The sequence below is a fragment of the Bombus vancouverensis genome, chromosome 2 (assembly GCF_051014615.1).
Source record: "Bombus vancouverensis nearcticus chromosome 2, iyBomVanc1_principal, whole genome shotgun sequence".
Classification (NCBI taxonomy): Eukaryota; Metazoa; Arthropoda; class Insecta; order Hymenoptera; family Apidae; genus Bombus; species Bombus vancouverensis.
This window is the reverse complement of record NC_134912.1, coordinates 5,285,945-5,310,493: the sequence shown is the minus strand read 5'-3', so window position 1 is coordinate 5,310,493 and position 24,549 is coordinate 5,285,945. Positions and strand designations below refer to the sequence as shown.

The following is a 24,549-nucleotide window of genomic DNA, read 5'->3' as shown; positions in this document are numbered from 1 at the left end:
ATAATAATGTTGAGCGGAAAAGATCTTTGGAAAGCAGAATGAATCTCCTTTAGTCGCCCCTAAAGCCGGTCTTCATCGGAAGAATGTCGTGCTTTGTGTCTCGTGAGATTGGAAAGGATTCTTGTATTATGAGCTTCTACCAAACAACCAGACGATAAATTTAAGTATTGCTCGCAATTGGACGAATTAAAGAGAGCAATTGAACAAAAACTAACGAATCGGGAGAGCGTCGTGTTTCATTAGGACAATGCACAGCCTCGTGTGTCTTTGACTACTCGACAAAAGCTGTTGGAGCTTGGTCCGGATGTGCTAGCCCACCCACTGTATACATCAGACATCGCATCCTCAGATTTTCACCTATTTAGGTCATTATAAAATTCTCGTGATAGAAAAAATGTTAACTTTTCGGTCGACGTAAAAAATCATATTGAAAAATTTTTCGCCGAAAAATCTGAGAGATTCTGGTAGGATGGAATATTCAAGTTGCCTGAAAGATGGAGGAAGGTCGTGGAACAAAATGGCACGTATAAAGTTCAATAAATGTGTATCGAAATTGAAATGTACTGCGTTTGAATTTTCCTTAAAAATCGGAACGAGCTTTTCCTTAAGAATCCGAATAGCAATATCTTTATACTGAATTATACTGAAATTTCCCGAAGCAAGATTTACAAAAAAACATTTCCATAACAAAATTCTCCTCGCAATTTAATAATTATTCCATGGAAGAAGAACAAGATCGCACGATAAAATTACGAGAACTAGACTGCGGATTTGTATGCATTTATGGAAAATTTAAAGATGCAAAAATGCACAAGATGTACGTAATATGCAAAAATGTATAAAATATTCAAGGTGCAGTATCCATTCTAATATTTGGTGGGCAAAACTGATCTCTGCCCAGGTTCCATTTTTTCTAATTATATTCGTAAGGACGTGTGAGTTTGCATAAACATGTAATGTAAAACGATGAAGAAAAACGTACATTTTAATTTCGCTGTCTTCGAATCCCACTTCCGCTGTTAGAAACTTCTCGAAATAACTTGTGCTCTTCCTGGGCTGAAGGTACGTTTTTCACGCGATGGTAAATCGCGATGGTAAATTTGCATAAATATTCGTAATTCAGTGAGAACGTAAGGAATCATCGTTCTATTTATGGCGTAACGTTTTACGGAAAGAAACGTAGATAGAACGATTCACTTCAACGTAAGCGCGTTACGAATTTTAATGGAAGCTGTACTCTTCTGGCTATGGCTACTGTGAGACGCGTGGGTATGAAAAGGCGTCGTGTTTCCAGGGTTTCACGCGTCACTCAACCCTCCGGGGATCGGCTAACCACTTAGTCGTAATGATAGTTTCTCGCCACAATCGAGTCTCGTATCTAAAGTTCCAGAACAATTGCATCGATTTCCTAATACTGGCTCGTTTACCGGCTAAACTCTAGCCGATGTAAGTACACACGTGTCTACTCCTTAATTAATATCCATTCTTTTATTTACGTACACAAGTTGATGTTCTCTGAGGTTGTTGACCATTTTTTTTCTCTTTGCATCATTTTTCTCGAACATGTACTATTTATTTCGATGCTCAAGGATTTCCTGTTTTCCGCACTTTGCAGATAATTGCTATGACGAAGATTTTTGGGTAAATATTTTCTCAAATTTTAGAATGAAATACCTCTGGCATTATACATTTTCAAACACAAAAATATTTATATAATGTAACGTGATAAAGAATATGCTCATTCCTCTTATTTGATCCTACGTTGTGACTTTTGTACTCGCTGCATCGCTGATGAAATTCCAAATTCTTTTTTACAAGACGCACGATATATTCATAAGAGACTTCCACGACAAGTGCTCGAATACTCTCGTAAGTGATTACACGTGTTACGTATGTATATTCTACGTCATTTCGATTCGCATGCTCTTCTAGAAGTTCCGCTTTTCCAAGGTTAAATCTCAAGTATTTCACTTTTCTACCAGATATGTGAAAATAATTTAAGCATTTATCATAGGCAATTATCAGCTTAATAGCAGTCATAGCAACTACTTTCCATTCGTTTAGACTCCAAACGCTTAGACTGCGAGTGCGAAGATGAGCGTGAACATACGATTCAGCATCACGAGCGAGCTCGTAACAGGATCTTCGAGCAGCGAACGTTACGGAGCAAATAAAGAGCTGGATCTGAACGTGCTTGGAATTCACGAAGCTTGCTAATTATGTTTGACTTACGAATTCAGGCTAATTCGCGAAATGATCCAGACGAGAATGAATCTGGCGCGAGAAACCGTGCGGCGTGTGTGCCTCCTGCCGTTCCTCGTCTTTCCTATCGTCTCATATATCCACGGGCGAATGTGTAAAATCAATAGGGATATCTTTCAATGGGATTTAACCGCTGCGTCTCGAATCTGCTCGCAGTAGTTTCATAACGCAATCGGCGTTTACGAGCTTCGCCGACTCCTTATCGTTCACATCTAGTGACCGACGTAAACGAACCTCGCGATGGCCGGAAAATCGCTGGAAAAAATTACTTTACAGTCTTTTATAGTATAGTGTTTACTTTGGTAAAAGTTCTAGAAGCGAATTATAGAAGTTTCATTCGTTAACAGATTGTAGTAATTAGTTAGCTATTAATCTCGAAGAATGGCGGCTTCCTGATACTGTTTGCTACCGAATCTTGGTGATTCTCCTTATTCATAACATCGACAGATACATTTTGGAAATAGACTGCAGGAATCTTTATATACAGGGTGGTTGGTAATTGGTAGTACAAGCGGAGGAGGAGAGAGAGAATAAACATTTTTTTAATTTTCTTTTTTTTTTAATTTTTTTAAAAATCTACAGTGAGATCCGTTATAACGAGACGCGATAAAGTGCACGCGTACCGAGCCAAAATTCAAAGTCGATTTTCTCGAAAACAAAGCCTCAAACGAAAAATTGTTATTCTATATTTTCGACTTCTTTTTTCTCGTAGAATCAACCCCTTTCCGCTTGTACCACCAGTTACCAACCACCCTGTATATCGTATACACTTTCATATTTATTTTATAGTTATATATGTATATTTTTCGTTACATCTAAGAAAATGCGTTTCGCTCGTGATAGTCATGTAAAAAGTGTTTGAGTTAGATGAGAATTTGCTTAATCAAATCGTGTGTTTAATTATACACTTGAATCTTGTAATATGTATATTAATTGGGTAACACAAACATTGAAATTTTGATGCTGCTTGCAATACCTTCTGGTCTATATTATATCATTAAAATAGTCAAAAATTCTTCGTAATATAAAATTAGCCTTTTGTTTCGTTTTAATCAAAATAAACAAAATTTTAATCGAAATAAAGACATACACGAAATAACAATTACCTACAAATGGTCAGACAGTAACATTGCTTTCTAGACATATAGTGTCACAATTAAACTTCCAGTTTGAAAACCGCTAAGAAAACATTTCTACAACTTCAACAGAATTTCAACTTCGTCTTTAATCACAGAATACACAGAATATGGTTGCCTCAGAATCGGGAAATATTCTAGGTTCTCTTCACCGTGAAGTAACGAGCGTATAAACTTCGTTCAAAGTGAAAGAGGAAAATGTTTCGACAGATTTTGAAATTTTAATTACGATCGCGCACTTCGATCGTGAAAGCTTTGGGCATCAAATTTCCAAAACACGCAAAAGCTCATCAAAAAGCTGGAGAACTGAATTCTTGAAGAGACGATCAAAACTGCCTCGGGGGATTTTTATTCAAGCGACTCTTCTCTCTTTTTCCATCCCGAACAGACGATTATGAGTGTGCTTGACATCATTCAAGTCGATCGTCATGGTATTTTTTGCAGGAATTATATCTTCTTTTCGTTATGGGATTAATATAACTGCTAATTAGTTGAAAAATCGATTCGACCGATTCGAAACCAGTGGAATTCAATAGCCTGAGTTTCAGCATGTTTTGCATCGTTATGGAATTTGATATTAACTTTTATCGTAAAATCTGGATATCCGATATGTTAACGTAACTCGATATTCGTTCGAAGAAATGTAAAAGTTTCGATATTAGAAAGTAAGGGACTGAAATTTTAAGGTGTATATAGTAGTCAATCACGTAATATTTACGTAGTATTAATATTTTTTCTATCACTATGGAAATCTCAAAAAGTTTGTATCGTAAGAAAAACTTATCGCTCTTTATTTCACGCTAAATTATGAAATATTAAAATCACTCTCATATTTTTCATACATTTAAATATCAAAAAATTAATGAAAAATTATATGCGTGAGTAGCTATCGTACGAGCTTCACATTTAAGGGAAAAAGTTCAGAATATTTAGACGATCATGAGAAAATAGTTGCGTAAAGTTCACTGTAAAAGTAAAGCTTATGGAAGCGGATGAGAAGAATGAAGGGAAGTGTTTCAAAGGAAGTGCTCTTTAATCAGGAAAATCGCGCACATTTTCTCGTCCCATCCGCAAACTGCCCGTCCCACAACGTTAAACGCGACTGAAGGAACCGTTCTGTGTTATTAGATTTATAATTGAAGACAAGCCGTAGGACCTCGCTAGTTCGAGTTCTGACACTGTCATCTAAACTCGTTTTCTTCTTTCAGTGAGCGTTTTATTGTCTTTGTAATTGGTTATGCGTTCTTTAAAAGTGCAGATACTTGAGAAAGCTAGATCGACGTGTGCTTTGAATAAATTTATGCTAGAATAAACAAAATTTTTATATAAGGCCGTAGAATAACAATTTAATTTTGATAATCCGACAGAATTATATATTTTTAGAAGATGATTTTTAGTATATCTGATTTAAACTAATACGAGTCTTCGAGAAAGAAAGAAACAACAAGACATTTAATCTTTCTCAAAATTATTTAACTTTGATAATTTAATATATAATATTTAATATAATTATGCCAATTAACATATTTGCCTCTAAAATATTTTTATCTTTATTGGTCGCATGCCTTGAATTAAAGTTATCTCGCCTCAAGAATGATCTTATCCTTTGAATTAAAATTTCAGTCTTTGACTTGACGCATCAAAGTAATAGAATTGTGATTGGTGTAAAATTTCATGAAATCCTATAAATTGATTGCAACAGAATTTACAACGAAAGAAGTAGTAAAAAAATACCAAAAAAATACCAAACGAGGAATTAAAGCAACACTTATATTCAGGTGGAACTATATTCATTTTAAAACTACGATGGGAAATTACTCAGTATTTAGGAATATAATGTTGACTTTACATTCTAATTTTACAATAACGCCCAAGCTATGTATATTATAACGAGGATTTTAATTGGAGCATATTACAATTATTATAGTACATAATCTTTACCATAATATGGAACTTACGATGGACTTGCCGTAAAAATAGTAATACAATGAAGTTATTATAAAAATAGTAGATGCGGTAATGCTTGTTCTGAAATGTTTAACTAGAAAAGGGACGAAAAATTACAGTCAAATCTACGAGATTTATAAATCTGACCTATTTTTTAAATCGCGTTTTTAATTCAATATAGAATTTAGATTTCATGTATAAACGTGTCATAGTCTATAGTACATTCATGGATACAAGAGAACCGCTGAAGCACGAATCGATATAACCACGTACTTATAGATACTGGTCCAATAATATTAACTATACTCTTCCAGTCTCTTCGTCTATAAGTGTTCAGATATTCCTAAGTTTCCATTCTACTCGAGTAAAAAGTACTTTTTCATGTGTTCCTCCAATATAGTTGTGTCACGATAATCCGACGTGACATGGCTAAAAATGATCATAGCGATTTATTTCTGTACGATAAAATTGCTCCGACCTGTTTGACTTTCTTTCGATCGTCTTTCTTTTTCTTCTGAATAAAATGTCTGTAGATTTCTTGGACGAAATATATGAAAATTTATTGAAACGATACTGACTGAATTGAAATGATTACTTCGGCTTATCTTTCTCTCCTTAAATTTTAGATCAAAAGTTTTAGATCAAAGATTATATAAACATGTTTTTCACGAAATATACGAAAATTCCTCGAATTAATGTATTGAATGAATTTTATAGCATTTTAGATGTAAATATTGAATTTTTCATGACCTGTCGCTCTCTGTTTGAATAGTTATTTTTTTCTAAATAAGAGGGTTATACAAACATTTTGAACTAAAATCTCCTTAGAAAAAGAGATAAAAGCCAAAGTTTCAAAATTCTAAGATATTTCAATATTTACGATTTTCTACTTGGTCGTTAAAATATAAACGATAAGTTTCTAAGTTCCGTAATTAGCTCTAGCCATAATTCTGCTAGGTCGTAAGGTCGTATTTGCAACTTTCGTTTAAATCAAATCACTGCTGTCAGATACTGTTCAGAAATGGATTACCTATGCGCACATTAAACAAGAAAGCCGTATCAGTATAAAAACCGAAGATATAAAGTCTTGTATTCCTATGCGAAATCGACGATTGATCGTTAAATGCTAAAACTCGTTCTTAACGTCTAAAAGTCAAAACCAACTTTTGGACAGATACGCCAATTTGAATTAACACGGCGGTATTAATAAAGCCAGTTTCTGCATTCGTATCACGGACAGGCACAGTCGGATGATTTCGCAATTACGTTGACGTTTCGTTGACTCACGCGAAACGCTATACTAGTTTATAATTTCAATCTCGATGCGAGTCGCACGGTGTTCCATTATACAGAGAGGACACGTTAACTACGTTTAGCGTAGTATATGTAAAGGGATAGTATAACTATTTCTTTTTATCACAATAATAATTCACTCTGATACGGATTTCTATATTATAAGATAGCGTTCGTTAGACTATCGACTGGCCTAGATCCTTCTCAAGGATGTTCTCAACGCGATCATCGTTCAATTATCCGTCTTCGCTCTGATTCATTCTCTGTTGCATATTAAAATATATGCTAATGAGAATTTGCTATCTATTTTCTCAATTAATTTCGTTTTTATTGTTGGAATTTATCGACAGTGTGACTGGTAGATAATTGATTTAAGAAATATAAGGTACATAATTAATCGAGGGTTTGTAAAACAAATTCTGTAAATCTCACACACATGTCAATATACTTGATCGTATTTGTTTATGAATGTATGGAGACCCTTATGTTATTTAACTAATATTATTCATTTTTATAAATCACAATTTAGAAGCTATCAGTGTCGACAAATTTCTTTGCATAGGAGCGTCAAATTTTATGAGTTCTACGTTTATTTGACATAAAATTGTGCAAGAGAAGTCTACAAACTACAATCTATAATTTGCCAATTCACTAAGATTATTTGTTGATAAATCATTGCGCAAGAGGATCATGGTAATTAAAATTTTGCTCTCCGATGAATTTTTCTATTTGATCATTAAAGCCTTTTAGCAGTGTGAAGAATGAATCAATAAATAATTGGTTAAACGTTTATGAACACAAATTTTTGACAAGTCTCATGCACCAGTGGATCGAATTAAATCCCAGTTTTCTCTTGAAAATATTCATTTATATAGATATAAATATATAGATAATTAGAATTTGATTTCTCGATAAATCTTTTTACTTGACTATTTAAGCGACTGCAAATTTTATCTGTTAAATTTTAGATTAAATTAAAGTCTATATGCTCGACCATGTTGACGTAAATGAGATAAAGTAATTGAGGATCCTTCAAACTAACTAAATTACGCTTTATATGTAATTTAGTAACGTTAAATGGTAAAGTAAAGGACGCAGAAATGAAATGTTTACTTGGATGAAATATTATTCACATATTTACGTACAATTTGTAGTGACTTTTATGATGAAATGTCGAAGGAATCGCATGATAGAACATGTTTTTAAAGCGAAACAAAATAACGTAGAGTCGTTATACAAAAGCTGAACATACTGATCGCTTGTCAATAGCGCCGGAAACCACCACGTATAACTGCAGAATATAGAAACTTTTATGCAGTTTCTTCTAAACAATGAAGAATCATAAATATTCTTTTAAGAATGTATATATACAAGTAAGAAAGGGTACGATATAATGAAAAACAAGTTAAATATCATAAAATAGAATAACTACGACTATAATGAAGCATTTTTCCACATATCTTTAAATGTCTTCGAGAACAGTGTTCAGATATTGCAATATACGCACGTTTGTGTTTGAACAAAACAAAATATAATAAAATATCATAGTGTCAGAAATAAAATTATCAAGGACTATCCTCTGTACAAAACAATAATTTGAAGTCCAAGATTTCATAACAGACACGAATAAACAGAATCTTCAAAGCCCTCTTCTCTTTAAATTTCATATTCTCAAGTAACGCTGAAATGCATTGGCACAGAAAAGACCATCAAGCAACCAAAAAGCACGAATGAACCTAAACCATTTACCAGTGAATCAAATCGATCACTGATACCATCCACCTATAACCACTCAGCAACGGCGGAACTGGGTGTCGACTGCCTCCAAATCAAAACCGACCAAAAAACCAAAAGCCTAAATTTCATCTCACCAAACAATTATAACAAGATACGAGTGAACGACTAGCTCGTGCAAAAATTTATCGGCACAGGGTCAATTGAAATTTTAGAGTCGCGAGGCAAAATACTGCTGATCGTTTTGGAAGCATTTACGGTCGGAAAGCGTGTTATCATTGCGACAACAAAGGACTGCAAGAGAGAGAAAGAGAAAGAGAAAGAGAAAGAAAGAGAGAGAGAGAGAGAGAGGAGGGAATTTGAAAGGCGGGGATCCGCGAGTCCATGAAATGTCTCTTTATTCACTGGTTGCTGGCTCGTTTTGCGCGGAAGGATTGGCCCTGTAATCGGGTCGCGACATGGAACACTTGAGAAAATTAGAAGCAGAAAATTTCACGCCAGGAGGCAAATCGATTAGCCAGGCTCGCCCACGTTTTTCACTGGTCGACGTTTCGAGTGGTGTGTGCAGCTGAGAAACGTTCGTGTCACGACGAGGAACGACGGTGAAATGAGGAATAAAAAAGAAAAGAAGGCTACGAGCAGTGAATCGAAGGAATAGAATTATTGTGGATCGATATCGATACGGTTGACTGGTTGGTGCACGATCGGTACAAAAGCTGTCGAGCACAAAGAAAAATCGCCGAGGACTGCGAGGGTAAAGAGGTGGGGAACGGTTCCGAAGAGATGGACGAACTACGAAGGGACGATGACGAGCGGGCGAGCGACGATAAACGAAGAAGTCGAAGGTAAAAAGGAAAGTTTTGAAACGACAGAGCCAAATATCGTCCAACGACCGTTCTCGGAAATAGTTCTGGGATCAAGTGACCGAAAATGCTTGCTTTGCATGATGATCGAAGGCCTAGATTGTGCTCATACCCACGAAATGTTCCCCCCTTTTATCCCTATACCCTTTCGTCCTTATCTAGGACTGATCACCAGGCGACAGAGGTACAGTGTATATTGAGAAAATGTAAAAAAAATAACTTTCGTCTTTTTTCTTTTCAAAAGATTAACACGAAAAAGGAAAGGAATAGGATGTAAGATGAGAAATATCGGTTCTATATAAAAGGTAATCAAAGAAACATGTAATCTCTGTTGTGAAACACTCTAATTTGCTATCGTCTACATAGTTCCTAGCCATTAAGAAGGACCATTACGAGCACGATCGAAAAGACCGTTTAATAAAGACCTGGAATTTCACAAAGTCCATAAAAAGACGTCTATTTATGACATCAACGGAGAACCGCCAAAGGGAAGCGATATCTAGCTGAACGAAGGAGGAGAGCACCGAAGAAACAGCCCTCTTAAGGGAGCTTAGGAAACCGTAGAACTTTTCTTCAACCGAAATTCCTCGCCAGATTTAAACCGAAAAAAATCATCAACGAGTAGAGCCGAAACACATTTTCACTAAACGAAGAGATAGTTGCTATAAAGAAACGCAAGAGGGATATTTTGATGAAAAAAAAAAACAGTACTCACGGTGCTTGTTCGTCGGTTGCCTGCTCTCGAACGATGCTCGCAAGCTTCCTCTGCTCGCTGGTTGCTCGCTGGTCGACCTCGACACGGACCGGGACCGATTCGGAAAACGAGCGTGAACGAGTCTCGTGTCTGACGATGTGAAGGAAAGAAAAAACACACGGGGCGGTCGCGTTTTACAAGCGCATCGTTATACGCCCTGCGACATCGACGACGGTGTAGACGGTGGAAAATCTATCGGTGGCACGGTCTCTCGACGGTGGGACACGAGTGCGCCTGACCGGTGGCGGACACGAACATGGCCGACCCGACGAAATCGATAAAACACGTTACGTTTTCCGCCGTTTCGACGGAGCCGACGCTGTGCACCTTCCGCCCCTTCTGGACAGATGCGTGCGCCGGAGACGTCGAGCCGTCGTCGACGATCAGCACAACGTTGTTGTAGTCGTAAGAGACGTTACGTTGAACGACAGGCGCTTGATGCTTCCGCCTTCTAACTTTTCCATTATACTTTTGATACATCTACCTTTTCGTGATCTTCTCTAATCTTCTCCGGTTCTCTGAATGGTAGGGTGTAGAAACACTCATTCAGATTTAGGAGTTGTTCGAATTCAAGTCGCTTCATACTTCAAGTTTGTGTTTACGTACACTCTCGTTCATAAGTATTAGGATACCTGCTGGTTAGCTTTATATCAAAGAAAAGATCGATCGATCGGAATTTTGTATCCGTGAAAGATCATGATCAATGTGGCGATAATTTGAAACCGTACGAGTTGCAGTAATATAGCAAATTATCGTAACTGGATGTTGTGTTTGTATAATTTTCTAGTCTGAATACGCTCTATCTTCGATGCCTCTACCTTTTCGTGATCATCCCTAATCTTCTCCAGTTCTGATTTTATAGACAGTAGAGAGGCTCATTCAGATTTAGTGGCGTTAATTCAAGCCGCTTCAAACTTCAAGTGTTTATATACACTGCCGTTTGTAAGTATTAGGGTACCTATTAGTGGATTATCAGAATTTTGTGTTCAGAAATTTAGTATCATGGAAGTATTGTTAACGAAAATATAATTAGCGATGTTAAGAAATAAACATTAGAGCATTTCTTAATCTCGTAGGGAAATGAGTATTAATTCAAATTGTAAGGGAAAAAGTGACAGATAAAAATTTGTTTTATTTGTTTTATGAAAAACTATTTTCATGAGTTACAAACGAGTGTTATTGAATTACAACAGTTGCATATTGATCTTCAAAATATTTTCATTTAAACACAGATGAGAAAAATTGAAATGAATTAGATAAAAGTGTCTGGAAAATTTATTCAAAATATGATTCTGAATATAGTTGAGTCTTGAAATCAAGTAACACAAATATAGTGGAAAGATTAATAGTACGAATACTTAAATTGTCTGTAACTATGTACGTATATCATCCAATTAAAGCAATGATCTAGAAGCACGGTTGATGTAGATAGAGAAGAAATTTCATTTGAAAAGTTTTCAAGCTAAGACTTCAAACAAGATAGTAATTCTAAGAGATTTTAATAATGTTCTAACATTTCCAGTTTATTTCAACCTTTTTTTACTTCTGAACAGGAATGTAAGCTAGGTTAATTTTATTTATCTTCTACTGGATTGTCTCTACAATTTCTATTTTGCTTTTTATTCATCTTCTCCGCTATAAAATCACAATATGTACATTTTCACTCGGTTTTATAATGCGTATAGTAATCACAATGTCTAAAATTATAGCAGCGACAATGTTGCTTTTGTTTAACATTAATCTTCATTTTCTATGTTAAAAATTCGTGAGCATGAAAAATCGTTCCCCTTCTCCTTTTGTCTTCGTCGTTCATGCTTCGTAGCTGTAAAAGCATTGTTCCATTTTTATTTTGTTTTATTTCTCATTCTTTCCACTTCAAAGTTGCAAAAACGCGACAGAAATTTCATATAGTTCCGTTTTTTTTTTTTTTTTTAATTCTTTTCACCCGAAGTCGCTAACATCCACCTTCATCAGTCAAATATACGCAAAAAACCATACACACGTATCTTTATTTACTTACTTTCAAACCAACATTTTATAGCGTAAAGGAATTACTCAACTAAAACGAAAAATGCAATTTTCGAGGTTGTTCAGTATCTTTTGCAAGAAAGTCTAATTAAATTACTATATCATAGATTTTTATTGACCGTATAAATTTTCCGAGTTCAATTTAATTAACTTGTTTGAACTTTATGCTGCATAAAAGTTTTATTTATGAAGTCAAGAAAATTAAGAATGTAACTGGTAATTAAATTTTCTTTTGCACTACAGGGATAGACAATTAAATTACTGCTTGTACAGACAAAGCTATATATGTAGTTAGAAGGTCCTGATAATTACGTACGACGAAAATATAATTAAATGTAATTAAATAAAGATAGAAAGTATAGGAAGAAAATATAACAGTTCGCCTTTGCTGTTTAGTTGATTGAACTTATTAAGGACAGATTATTCTAAAATAAGCTTGTTAAACTTATAACGTATAACAATATTTTTGAAATGGATCTAAATTCGTAATACAAATGAAGTCAGGGAGATTCCATGATTCAAAATAAGACGAAAATAGAAATTAAATTTTGTTGGAGGTTTCATCTTTTAGAAAATCGAGATTGAATGTTTATCAAGTGCATGTATATTTGATCAATTCCTGATTGAACAGAAATGGATAATCGACAGAAGGTTATTTTACCTATTACTATATATAATATCTACTATAAATTAATACAAAGTATGACTTCTGCTTCTCCCTGGTAATTTTTAAATGTTTTATATGAATTTAGATATTTATAGTTTTATCATATGTTACGATATATCACGAAAAAGTAAATTCATTGATAGAATGAAAGAATCACGCTCAGAAGGGATGAACAAACGATTCCATGGTACCCGCTGTTCAGTAGAGTGTAACTTATCGACCAAATATCGACTTACGGAACTTCAGTTTATGAACACTTTGTCGGACATAACGTTGAAGAGCATTCTCGAATCATTATTTAGAGGCTAGTGCTTGGCGTCGAGTGGATCTTCAGTTTTATTTCAACGAAAGTAGTTCAGCCTGCTTGCGCTTTAAAACTTCACCAATTCTATCGGCAAAGACTACTTTATCGAGATGGAAAATGCGGAAGTAATCGAGCAAAACGATTCGTGGTCGAACGATTTAAACGATTCGGATTTAAATGACATTCGAAAGGAAGTATCGTCTGCATCGATTTATGGAAACGGCTTGGAATCGCCTATATTGGGTAGTTCTTTTCGAGTTCCGGATATACCGAAGAGATATATCGAACCGATAGCTCTTGATACGTCGCTACCTTACGTGAGTATGTCTCTATCGATAACTTGGTACTCTATGGTTTTTGTTTTGGAGGCGGGTATATTCAAATCTGAATACAGAAAGCGTTTGTTTTATTTGTATTGTTATTTAAACCCGGAACATGTAATAGATCGATTTATTGTAGAATACTTTTATGACAAATTTATATTTCCAGATTCCAGTTTATATGCATTTGAAAACATATGATTTAAAACCTATCGAAAGACCATCAACACCTCCTATATTGACTGAGTTACGATTGAAATGTCAGTAAGTAAACGTGTAAATGTTAGAGAAACGTTAGTTCTTTCAGATAAATTATTTTCACAACACGAAATTTTTCAATATTGAAATACCTTAAATCGAATTGGAGAAAAATGGGAGTATTTAAAGAACTGTTTCGAAAATTTTCAGAAATGATGCTGAATCGTGCAAATCCTCTAAAGCTCTACCGTCCTCCAGAAGAAGCAGTAAAGAGAGGTCTTCTATCTCCTTAAAACCGCGGGAAGCAAAATGAATTTGAAAATGATATATCAGATCGATTTTGTTAATGTATTTAATTAACGCCATTTCTATATGATACAAACTTTACTTTATCTTCATGTAATTTAGTTGCTAACTACAAAAATAAAAATATATGAATTTTTAAATTAATATATAATAGATATTTCATGTAATTATTGTAATTAATTTTGTTATACTTAATCTGTAGTTAATTTATTATACATTTTACAATATATTTATTTTAATATCATTTTCTTTGATTTAACAATTTAATTTAATTTAACTCCTCGACTACCAGTTATTTAAACAACATTCCTAACGCAAGTTAATTTTAACTTGTATAAAATATATCTTACCTTTGTAAATTGTATCTTTTATGAATTATACTTAAATAATTAATAAAACGTATTTTATGCGTCTTTTTTGTATACTTTTCTATTTAGTTCATACTCTATGCCAATATGGTTGTGAATGTGTGCTTTGACCGCGACAAAATGTACAGAGTAGGAGGTTCTTACGATTAGGTTATATTTAAAGTGTTTATCTTTCTAATAAATGTCGATCAATTATAGTTAATTACAACAGTGGTTAGTACTGTGAAAAAAGTAGTTACAACATGCAACAATGAAGAAATTCAACGAATTATTTACAGTCTGTTTTTTATTGCACTATTTGTATAGTGTTTGTACAACTCACTTGCTCATAAATGTTAAAAATCAGGTACGAATCTTTTTCTGTCATTTACTATTATAAGGAATCAATAAAATTCTAATTATAGATATACTATTTAATGAAAGATATTTTGATATAATTTAACGATTAATAATTTATCTTGAATAACCTCGACGAATTCAAAGTTTAACAAAATAGTGTTATCTATGTACTTTTAATTTACAGGGTGGTGATATTCTATTGGAAACGATTTCTTCCAATGTTAGTGAAGATGTTATTACCTTAGAATTTCAATGTTCAGATGGTACTTTAGTGACACAACTCATTGATTTTAAAAATGTAATTCATTATTTTGAAACCCTATATCTTTCTTATATTTTTTTCAAAGAGAAATAAAATATTTTATTTATTCCTTCAGGAAGTTCAAATAATAAAAGCTTTAGTTCTTGGTGAAGAAGAACGTGGTCAAAATCAATATCAAGTTTTATGCTTTGTTAATCATTTTTTCAAAGTGGATTTCATATCATCTGATGCTATGTCTAAATTACGGCAAAAAAATCCAGGCACTGTGCGTGTTGCAGAAGAAGATAAAGGTCACGTGAATTATACCATGGATTTATTCTTAGATGTATCTGAATCCAAAGATATTTCTAAACACATTGCAACTCTTTGTGGAGAAGCAGCTGGATCTGCTTATACTAGAAATGAAGATATAAAACAGTGGATTCAAAGACCTGGTAAGTTATATTAATAGATAAACTAACATGTAAGTAAAATTCTTTCCAATATAGTATCTAGTTTCACAGTTTCTTTATTCTTTTATTAGGCTCATCCGAACTTTCACTCATGGCAGCTGTGTACAACTTCAGCACAAATTCTATAACGCAACAAGGTACAAACGATTCAAGATCGTTATTTGTAACACGATGTGCAGACACATCGAATATGTGGGCACCTTGTACATGTTCATTAGAATTATGTATTGGTTGGTACCCATGTGGTTTAAAATTTTGCAAAGGCAAAGGTGATGGTAAAAAAGCAGCCGCTCCATATAAATGTGGCATTAAAACTTGTAAAAAATGTTTTATATTCTCATACTATTCTAAAATGAAGCAGAATTGTTTATGGGATGAATGACACATAAGAACACTGTAGATATATAGGTTTTAATTTATGAAAGAGGGCAAGATTATTCAAATTATCAGAAAGCAAAACTACCTTTGACATATTAATTTATCACATATACATTAACAAAAATCATCCCATAGTATAATTTCAATTTCATTTTCTTTTTAATACTATTATGCTCATCATAAATGCTTTAAAAAGTAAACATTTGTAACAAAAGGTACCTTTGCTACTTATATATCTTTGTCAAATCATCATTGATCTCACCAAATTTTTAACTTTATTTCGTCTGTACATATCAAGTATTAATTGTGCTCACTCTTATCAGGGTATATCGACTTGTTCATTATAATGACATTTTGGAGTAATTTCATTTTGAACAATTTTTAAGGTATTATTTTTCTATTTCATTTGAAAAGTTGTCGTAAATATGTAATATATATATTCCATTTCACAATATCTATTTGAGAAGAAGACTAGTATGGATCAGATGATTTAGATATAATGGTCGCAAAATTTTTAAATTTGCTCTGTCCATTAGTGGGGCCCCTGTACCACCTGTCATTTATAGTAAAGGGAATCTCTAACTAGCAGTGAGACTGAAGACAGTTGTGAGTATTAGTATCATCTTCGCGGGTTGATATTAATTATATGCTTTCTAAATGTCAGTGTTTTTCTATAAAAATATAGGATCGGTATCGGGGCTTCCATAATGACAGAAGCAGGTTAGAAGTATGTTCTTGGTACATGTACCAGGGCGTCGGCAGACCTATGTTAGATAAATTCTTACTTTTATAGGCTGTACTGAATGGATGCATTTGTAACAGTAATATTTGTATTTTACTAGGATAGCTAACAAAATATTTTATAGGGAGAACAAGGTACGGTAAAAGAAGGAACTATTACAAAAAGAAAAAGCGAAACTAATTCTAAAAGACTTACTTAGTTGTCATATCTTGTTATATGAAAATTATTTAAGTTTACATTTATCATTCATCACATTCCCAAACTACTATTTGCCTGCATTTATCAAAAATGTAATCATTCCTAACATACCTTACATTATATGCACAATGTGTCTTACAAAATATGTACTACTGAACATACATACTTGGTCACAAAGCAACAATGTTTATTGCATATTAGAGGGCGTAAAATTGTTCGAGAAATTTGAACAGACTGTTTTTATTAACTGTTCACAGCCGGATAAAACAGAGGCTAGCAATAAATATTTGTGTGTATACGTCATGAACACTAGGTTACAAATAATCCATTCAGAGTAACATGAAGACTTTCGCGTCTAATTTACCCACGTGTAGTAGTGCCACAATGCATTAAAGTGCATCTAGTCTAAGTTCATACACGTAATTTTTTCTTATTCTATTAGAAATATAAAAGAGTTGCTCAATTTATAATACAAATTGAGAAATATACTGTTGGAATGGAATTTTTTATGAGATTGTTACTGAGAGAAAGTGTGTCGATAAATATAGACTTTTCAAACCTAAATGCATTTAACGAAATAAGTAAACTATACTTTTTCGGCTGTTTAATTAATGTTTATTTATTTTCATGCGTAATAGTGATAAATTAATATAAAATCTAATTTTAATAAATTGGTACAAATAAACTTATATTATACAAACAATATTAAATGTTAAAGTTATCAATTTATATTTAACGTAATGTTTATCATTAGTTTGAAGATATCGAAGTCAATACCGAATTTTCTGTAAGTGGTAATTTGGTGCAATGTATTTTAAGGCTGGTACTATATCTATTATTATCCCCCTCAAAATTAAATAATTCATATCTCAACAAGTTTTTTATATTTCTAGTGATTTGTAAAAAATGATTACGTGTGTTTGCTTGGCACTAAATGCACTGGTATCTGTACAGAATTTTATACATGACATGTAAGGCTGCCATTTATATGTGTAAATTAAGTTCGAATTGTACATAACATAGGAGAAGAAGCACGCGCTGATGCAAAATATAAACGTTGAGGGCACGTGAGAATGAATTAAGTCTTTGTATATACAGATCGTTTGTTAATAACTGAAACGTGTACAATTCGTAGGATATACATTATATATAAAATATTCAGTGAGTAAAAAGTATTGTTGACTTGTGTGGAATAAAAATTCATTATTTGTACAAAGAGGGCGCTTGGTATTTAAATGAGAGAGATAAAAAATGGGAGTATACGTTTCATAGCAAACCACTATAAACAAGACTGCAATATCTGTCCAATTTAATAATAAACATATTATATATACATGTTGCAATTCACCGCGCTTCCTCACCGACACAAAATCGTATTTAACGTAATTCCTAGCATAAGTGGACAAATGAGCAAAAAGATAATAAGTATATATACACATATATTGCACATACTTACATCTATAATCGAACATCTATGAAACATGTAAGCGTTAAACGACACCCGTCGTTATCGATTCACTCATGTCTGTACCACCTAACGATTGTATACTATATTTCACTAAAAGATGAAGGAACGAAGAAAATAGTACCACAGTCTTCACCGGGAATGAACTGCATCTGCGTATGAGTCAGTGCGATATAATTCGATTAAGTAATTTATACCCGGACTGTGTAATCGGTTAAGTTTGCAAACAGCAATATAAATTTGTACATTGTGTATATAAGTACCTACGAACTATAGGGTGACTCACAAAAGATGGAGTACACAGATAATCTTTGTCCTGTTTGTCTTGGAAGCATAGTCAAAAGCGTAAAACACAGTCTAAGAATTTTTGAGAAAATTATTTAAAAAAATCTTGTTTGATTTCCAATGCTATCATTGTTTTTATGTAAATATGTACATTATTATTTCTGTATGATAGTTTGTATAAAATTGGATCCAGTGATACTATTTTATGAATCTTCATAATGAGGCTTCCAATTCTCAGCATTATAAATGATGAAAATTTGATGTCTCACTAAAACTGAATCTTTAATTTTCTTTGAAAAAGAATTGTAAGGCTTTAAGGAAATTGACTGGAATTTTGACAGAATATTGCGTTTATCATATTTATTCCTGAAAAATATTTGATTTATTAAAAGATTTGGATGATCAGTTTCTTGTGAATCATCTTGTATACTTAATTACCAAACATGGTATAGACAAATTGCAGAATATTCAAGATGTTACTGTTAGTATCTCGATAAATTATATGTGTCATTTAATATGCATGATTAACAAACCAGAAAAGAAAAGAAAGAAACATAAAAAGAAATTCACATGAATAACATAAGACATAAGGGTATAGACATTAATTAATGATATGGTCCAACTTAAGGAAAATATTTCAAACACTTGTTCCTGTTTGAAAGAATTTCATACTATGTTAAAGCTTTCTCTTTTTCTCTCTTTCTCTCGAATAACGAAGGCACTGATTTATTACCTTTAACTTGCGAACACACACACTGTTATGAGATTTCATTTTGGCTAACACTATAGGGGGCTGGGAAACGGGTATAGTAAAGGGATATACTAATAGCATTTAAACATTTTACTATCGATACTTCGAATCGAAACTGGATGTTACTCACCGTGTATAATTTCAGCTTTACACGTAACATTGTAACTTATACACATATTTTTTATATATATTTAATAAAAAGAACGAGTAAGCAATCGCCGAGTTTAATTAGTCCACATCTTTTAGAATTTTTATTAGTAATATATTTATTATATTGTAATAAATTATTTCAAATGATATAGGGTGTTATAAATATCTTGTTTCTCGCTAATTTAGCTTTATTATTTTTAACCGTATAAAAAAGTATATCTCATTCAGTAGAATAAATACCATAATAAACAGCAATGTTAATCCTCAACGATTTTCGAATTTTCATGATTATCCGTATCTTTTTTTAATTGCATATTTTTAAATAAACAATATTATTGCTATGAAGTTAAATTTCGAGATCTAAAAGAAAGATGATGTTGAAAATTAAAGATGTTGAATGTGTTTTAACGAAATAAGTAATTGCTGCAGGAAAAAACCTAGATAATTGATTGAAAGGTCGACAAGATAAAACGAAACATCCTATACATTCTCAATTTTGTATTTTATATATTTGTTTGTTTCAATCTCCAACGATGTATCACTAGCGAAATGAATTAATTTGATAATGAGTGGTCGAAAAATACACGAGAAGCCATGAATGTTGTTGATAATTGTCTCTATTAAGTACGATACAATAATCATAATAATTTAGTTCTCCTCCCCTTCTTTACACTCATTACCTAAATTCCATATGTCGCTTACGCAAGTGTATTCAAAATCGAGGATCGAACGATAAAATATCCACGTTTATTGCCACGCTACATATAGGTATCATCGTATGCTACATAGAGTATTAAAGACTATGAAAGTAGAAGCTTACGTGAGTAAAAAAGGGACAAAAAAAAAAAAAAGAATCATTCGTTCTGCTACGTTTATACTACATTTACAACGAGAATTTCGTTCAGTCATCTGAAACAGAGGAAAATAAGGAGATCGTGCTTATACACATGTAAAATAGCCAACGAGGAGGCTTAAGAAAAGTTCGTACACTTATTGGAAATAAGGTACTTCGATTAATATTGTCTTTTTTTTCTTTTAAATAAGTATTTCTCACAGAAGATTCTACATTATCGCCATAAAAACATATATCTATATATATATATATATCTTCTATATATATATCTTCTTCTATATATATATATATATATATCTAAATATATATATATATATCTTCCATTTACATTAAGTATCTGAATTTTGAAATGTGCACCATAAATAAGATGATTAAATCGTTAAGCTAGAAATAAACGTCGTTTTCGTAAACATCACGATGAATATGTAAGAAAGGATGTAGCTTATTTTTGTTCTTAAGTAGACCGCCGTCAAGCATCGATCGTTACGAGAAACTAATACGTCGTTTAATTCGTTACGGAAAATTATTCGATCTATTTTCGACGCGGAAATATGCATGTATGCTCTAAATATACAGTGCTATGCTGTACCATGAGTGCATAGGTGGATAAAAATAGTTCAACAATAACGCCGTTGCTTTCAACGATTCTGTCACCGAACATCGACATTTCGATCAATTGATCTTATAAATTAAATAAACAAGACATTTCTACAACCGCAATAACGTTTCTGGACATTAAGGAAATCGAGGTATGTCTTGATTTCTTTGTCTCGACCGTTATTACGTGCAAATACTTCGCGCATTAAGTTTTTCGAAGTTCGAAGAGATTCGATTTTTATCGCTATGTCGGAACGAGTAAAAAAGATTACGAGGTGTGGTTGCAATAGCATTGGTAAAAAATTGTATTTTTCAGTTTTAACGCGTTGCGTTATAGCTCACCATATTGTTATGCGTCAGGGTTTAGGATGCTACTCTACTTTATTTTCGTCACCTTAAGTCAGACATGCTGTCGAATGCCGAGAATTGTCTGTAATAAATAACTGTTAACTGATGCGCACAATTGTTTCTACCGGGGACCTGTTAAATTATCACGCCCTATGTTCGTTTCACTTTTTTTTTCAAAGAAGATAACGTGGTAAGTGTGTCACCCTGAATTTCTTTCCACGAGATTAACTTTTTGCACTTGACGATAGTTCCAGTTCTTATTTAATTAGGAATGTCGTAAACGACTTTTATTCAAATCGTTGGTTAAATTTTTATGTATAATATATAATATATGTAAAAATTACTATGTAATTAGTAAAAAGATGATATACTCAAATATATTTCGTATATAATTATTACATAATTATTATTATATATATAATTATATATGTTATACATAATTATAAACTATTTTATATATAAAATATATTTGGGGATATCATCTCGCAATAATTTATTATATTTTCTGAAATCAGCCTTGAATTAAAGAGAAACTAAACAGGCACATATATGTTATTATACCTATTTTGCATGATGTTTGTTATTATTTATTTGAGTGCAAAAAGCTAAAAAGAGTAAATAAAATAGCTATATAAAATAACTATTTCAAACAACAAGAAACAATAATCTATCATCAATTCTTTGTTATCTTGCAACCACACCTCCTGATCAAGAGCATTAGCACCGGAAATGTGTACAGAAATGTGTATAAGCACCGGATTCTTTAAAAAACGTTAGCACCTAACTCTTCTCTGCAGCCACTAGGGCTAGATCGCCCATATCAAAAAGATTATCTAGGACAGAGCTGTCTATGGGAGGGACTTCTTTCACTATAGTAAAAACGACAAATATTAAGTACTCAAGGATATTCCTTTTTTCTTTAAACAAATCACATTTCTCTTACCTCTATAGTTGCATTTAGATATTTACCACATTACGTATTACGTATAAATGTGTTTCACATATTGTCTATAGCAGCGAAGTGGTGGCCGCTCAATGTGACTGAAATTTTCTGTTTCGTTGACGCTGATGACACTAATATGGTGTCACTGTGTCATCTGTCTCCGGAAGCAAGCAGGCTATGGCGCCAACGTAGCGTCATCCGCACGTTAATCCTTTGCGTTCTCCACATTTTTCTGGAGCGTTACCAACTAATCGGAGCAATAAATATTTACCATTTTCATAGCGGAGCCATCGGGCTTTGAAGACAAATTTTAAATGCAATCGCAGTGGAGCCACTCGACTGTAAAGACAAATTTTAAATGTACCCACTGCGACAATATTTGACGACAAAAGGTTACTACATCTTCACACCTCTAGTTAAGTATTAAGGTTCATCAGCCTTGAGTAATCAATGTTTGCAATGCTTACTATACCAAGAACCAAACAATTTGATTTCTTTACATTAAAGATTAGGCCTACAATATCCGACCGCAAGAAATCAATGCCGAAACAAGGAACACCAAGTTTCTCAGTGTTCTCCTACAGACAGCTCTGATCTAGATGAAACACTAGCTACTGTAACAAGTCTTGCGCACGTCGGCAAGTATTACACTGAAATCGTCGTCCGCCTTCGAAACATGCTCGATACTCTGCGATTGCTGACCCTGTTGAGCCTGTTGCGGTTGTTGCTGTTGCTGCTGCTGCTGCTGTTGGTGTTCCGGATACTTGGCCACATCCATGGCCTGATGGTACTGCTCCATCGCGTGGCCTATGGCCACGTTCGAGCATCGAGCATCCTTGGCTTGATCGTCGACGATGCACTGAGAGTTCGACATGTCCAGCTGCGTCTGCTGGGGCGTGTAGTAACGAAGATCACTGGCGTAATTGTGATTGCTGTCAAGGAGATTCTGAGAGGTGAGGCTGGTATGCGCCACGTTGGTCGGATGCGAGTATTTGAAATACTTCTCCAACTGTAACGTCTGTTGCTGTTCTTCCTCGGCGGTGGTGGCCATCGCTGCCTCCATGTGACCCAGAATCGGATGCTGTTGGCCAGCGCTGGTTCCCTCTGTTTGGTACTCCTGGTGATGACTCATTTGGTACCGGTGGGATACACCTGGAAATAAATCGGTCGTCGAGAAGAATAGCCTCGTCTCCTTCCGCGCGTGACGTCGCGAATAAAGGGGCTATTATGCGCAGAGGAGAAAGCCAGAAAAGAGATTTCGGGTTGCTCGAATTGTTACAGGCAAGTGGTTCGTATTTGCAAAACTGTCTCGCTTGGGGGTGTTGCAGTAATTAGCGTGACTGTATGGTGTTATTCGATTTGGCCAACTTGGTTGATCGTTATTGGATCTTCGAAGTTATCGTAACTGTGGGTACGTTACTTTGGGAAAATGCATTCTTGATAACTTAAAGAGTTATTTTTAAGTGGAACTTACTCTTTAAAACTTTTTTCTAGCTGCACTATTTTCTTTCTTCAGCTCTTTATACGTATGTACGTACATTGTATTGTTTCAGTAACATTTACATATTTGCCTGTATACAAAAATCTCGAATGATCTTATTTTAAAAGAATAATTTTCTAATAAATTTATTTTCCGTATTTGTATGTTTTCAAAGAAATGGTTTTTACATACACATTTCATTTTATTAACATTTGCATTGTATAGTGATAGGAGTTACAGATGTTTCGGTTAATTTTAAATGTTACTGTTTCACCAAGAATGTGCGATACTTTCAACACCTGTTGGTAGGCGATTTTAACTCGGCAGGTTGGCAAAGTGTTAAGAAATTTTCTGTACCATTTGCATGTATTTGTTATTTATAGTATGCGTGTAGTTTGTCTTAAATGTTGTAAGAAATAACTGAGGGAAGATTTAGATCTTGTTGCTCCTTCTGCTCTGAATTTCTGACACTAATTCTACTCTCACTGTCGACTTTGAGAATACATTATATACTGCCGAACTCTTTCTGAAGTTAGCTACAGTTTTATTTATTTCGTATTATGCAATGAAATGAGACTTTCATTTGTATTCAAGTATTCCCAGAAATTGTAAAATGCAATTATATCTATTGCTTATACTTCAAAGAAGTTAGATAATTCAAAGATAGAACTTGATTACAGGAAAAAATGAAAATTATGTAGTGAATGATGAAAGATTGTAAGAATAGCACTGAAATTACCGCATTCTTATATCTAATATGTCCTTTTTACATCTGCACTTTGTTATTGTAACACTTATCTGATTATATGGCATGATTAATTCAAACATTTGACAAGTGGAAATAAAAAAGGCTTTGTCATATAAAAAATTCTTTTTCTCTTAAAAAGTTTGTTTATACGAAGGCGAATATCAGTAAACACGAAGGAAAATGTTATCACGATAATTCATATAGTTTTTAGAATTTCGTATGTGATATAGGCACATGATCAGTTTTCTAAATTGAGCTGTAAGTGCAATGTGCCAACGAGCTCTCACCCTCGTGCTTGAACATGTGCATAGATAAATCTGCTTCAATTATCCCATCAAATAAGAAAATCTGTGCTGGCACTTGCGGTCTCGTTGAGGA

The 24,549-nt window shown here is 33.6% G+C and overlaps 4 protein-coding genes across 13 annotated transcripts in view; 2 read left to right on the top strand and 2 right to left on the bottom strand.

Moving 5' to 3' along the window:
- Syt1 (synaptotagmin 1) overlaps positions 1-10,166 on the bottom strand; it is a 37,238-nt gene extending 27,072 nt beyond the window's left edge. For 4 of the 5 annotated variants that reach the window (XR_013061697.1, XR_013061699.1, XR_013061696.1 and 1 more), the window contains exon 1: positions 9,951-10,162. The gene's annotated coding sequence lies outside the window, so the exon portion shown is untranslated. Of the gene's footprint in view, positions 1-9,950 lie in introns of all 5 variants that reach the window. The other variant, XM_033343264.2, reaches the window with a different exon arrangement.
- Positions 10,167-10,248: 82 nt separating this feature from the next.
- On the top strand, positions 10,249-13,919 carry LOC117161604 (uncharacterized). 2 transcript variants are annotated; one of them, XM_076627616.1, is made up of 4 exons: positions 10,249-12,739; positions 12,828-13,305; positions 13,478-13,572; positions 13,717-13,919. In XM_076627616.1, the coding sequence occupies exons 2-4, from the start codon at positions 13,099-13,101 to the stop codon at positions 13,817-13,819; spliced, it is 405 nt and encodes a 134-aa protein (XP_076483731.1). In that variant the 5' UTR covers positions 10,249-12,739; positions 12,828-13,098; the 3' UTR covers positions 13,820-13,919. The 2 variants fall into 2 exon arrangements, with proteins under 2 accessions (XP_076483731.1, XP_076483725.1); XM_076627610.1 differs by having other exon boundaries at positions 10,249-13,305.
- Positions 13,920-14,269: 350 nt separating this feature from the next.
- Positions 14,270-17,767, top strand: oaf (BRICHOS-like domain-containing protein out at first). Its single transcript, XM_033343194.2, has 4 exons — positions 14,270-14,526; positions 14,704-14,817; positions 14,897-15,215; positions 15,305-17,767. Exons 1-4 carry the CDS (start codon positions 14,431-14,433, stop codon positions 15,613-15,615), a joined length of 840 nt encoding a protein of 279 aa, XP_033199085.1. The 5' UTR covers positions 14,270-14,430; the 3' UTR covers positions 15,616-17,767.
- A 2,034-nt stretch (positions 17,768-19,801) lies between these two features.
- LOC117161565 (Sox box protein 15) overlaps positions 19,802-24,549 on the bottom strand; it is a 70,203-nt gene continuing 65,455 nt past the window's right edge. For all 5 annotated transcript variants that reach the window (XM_033343197.2, XM_033343198.2, XM_076627567.1 and 2 more), the window contains exon 9: positions 19,802-23,095. In XM_033343197.2, coding sequence (XP_033199088.1) covers positions 22,551-23,095 — 545 coding nt within the window. In that variant the 3' untranslated portion in view covers positions 19,802-22,550. The remainder of the gene's footprint in view (positions 23,096-24,549) is intronic.

What these genes read in the sequence shown, in the direction of transcription:
- LOC117161604 (XM_076627616.1), top strand. Translation starts at nt 13,099, where the DNA reads ATGGAAAATGCGGAAGTAATCGAGCAAAACGATTCGTGGTCGAACGAT. An exon ending in TTGATACGTCGCTACCTTAC is followed by an intron (nt 13,306 to 13,477) that starts GTGAGTATGTCT and finishes TTATATTTCCAG; the next exon opens with ATTCCAGTTTATATGCATTT. An exon ending in GAGTTACGATTGAAATGTCA is followed by an intron (nt 13,573 to 13,716) that starts GTAAGTAAACGT and finishes GAAAATTTTCAG; the next exon opens with AAATGATGCTGAATCGTGCA.
- oaf (XM_033343194.2), top strand. Translation starts at nt 14,431, where the DNA reads ATGAAGAAATTCAACGAATTATTTACAGTCTGTTTTTTATTGCACTAT. An exon ending in TCATAAATGTTAAAAATCAG is followed by an intron (nt 14,527 to 14,703) that starts GTACGAATCTTT and finishes TTTAATTTACAG; the next exon opens with GGTGGTGATATTCTATTGGA. An exon ending in ACAGTGGATTCAAAGACCTG is followed by an intron (nt 15,216 to 15,304) that starts GTAAGTTATATT and finishes TTCTTTTATTAG; the next exon opens with GCTCATCCGAACTTTCACTC.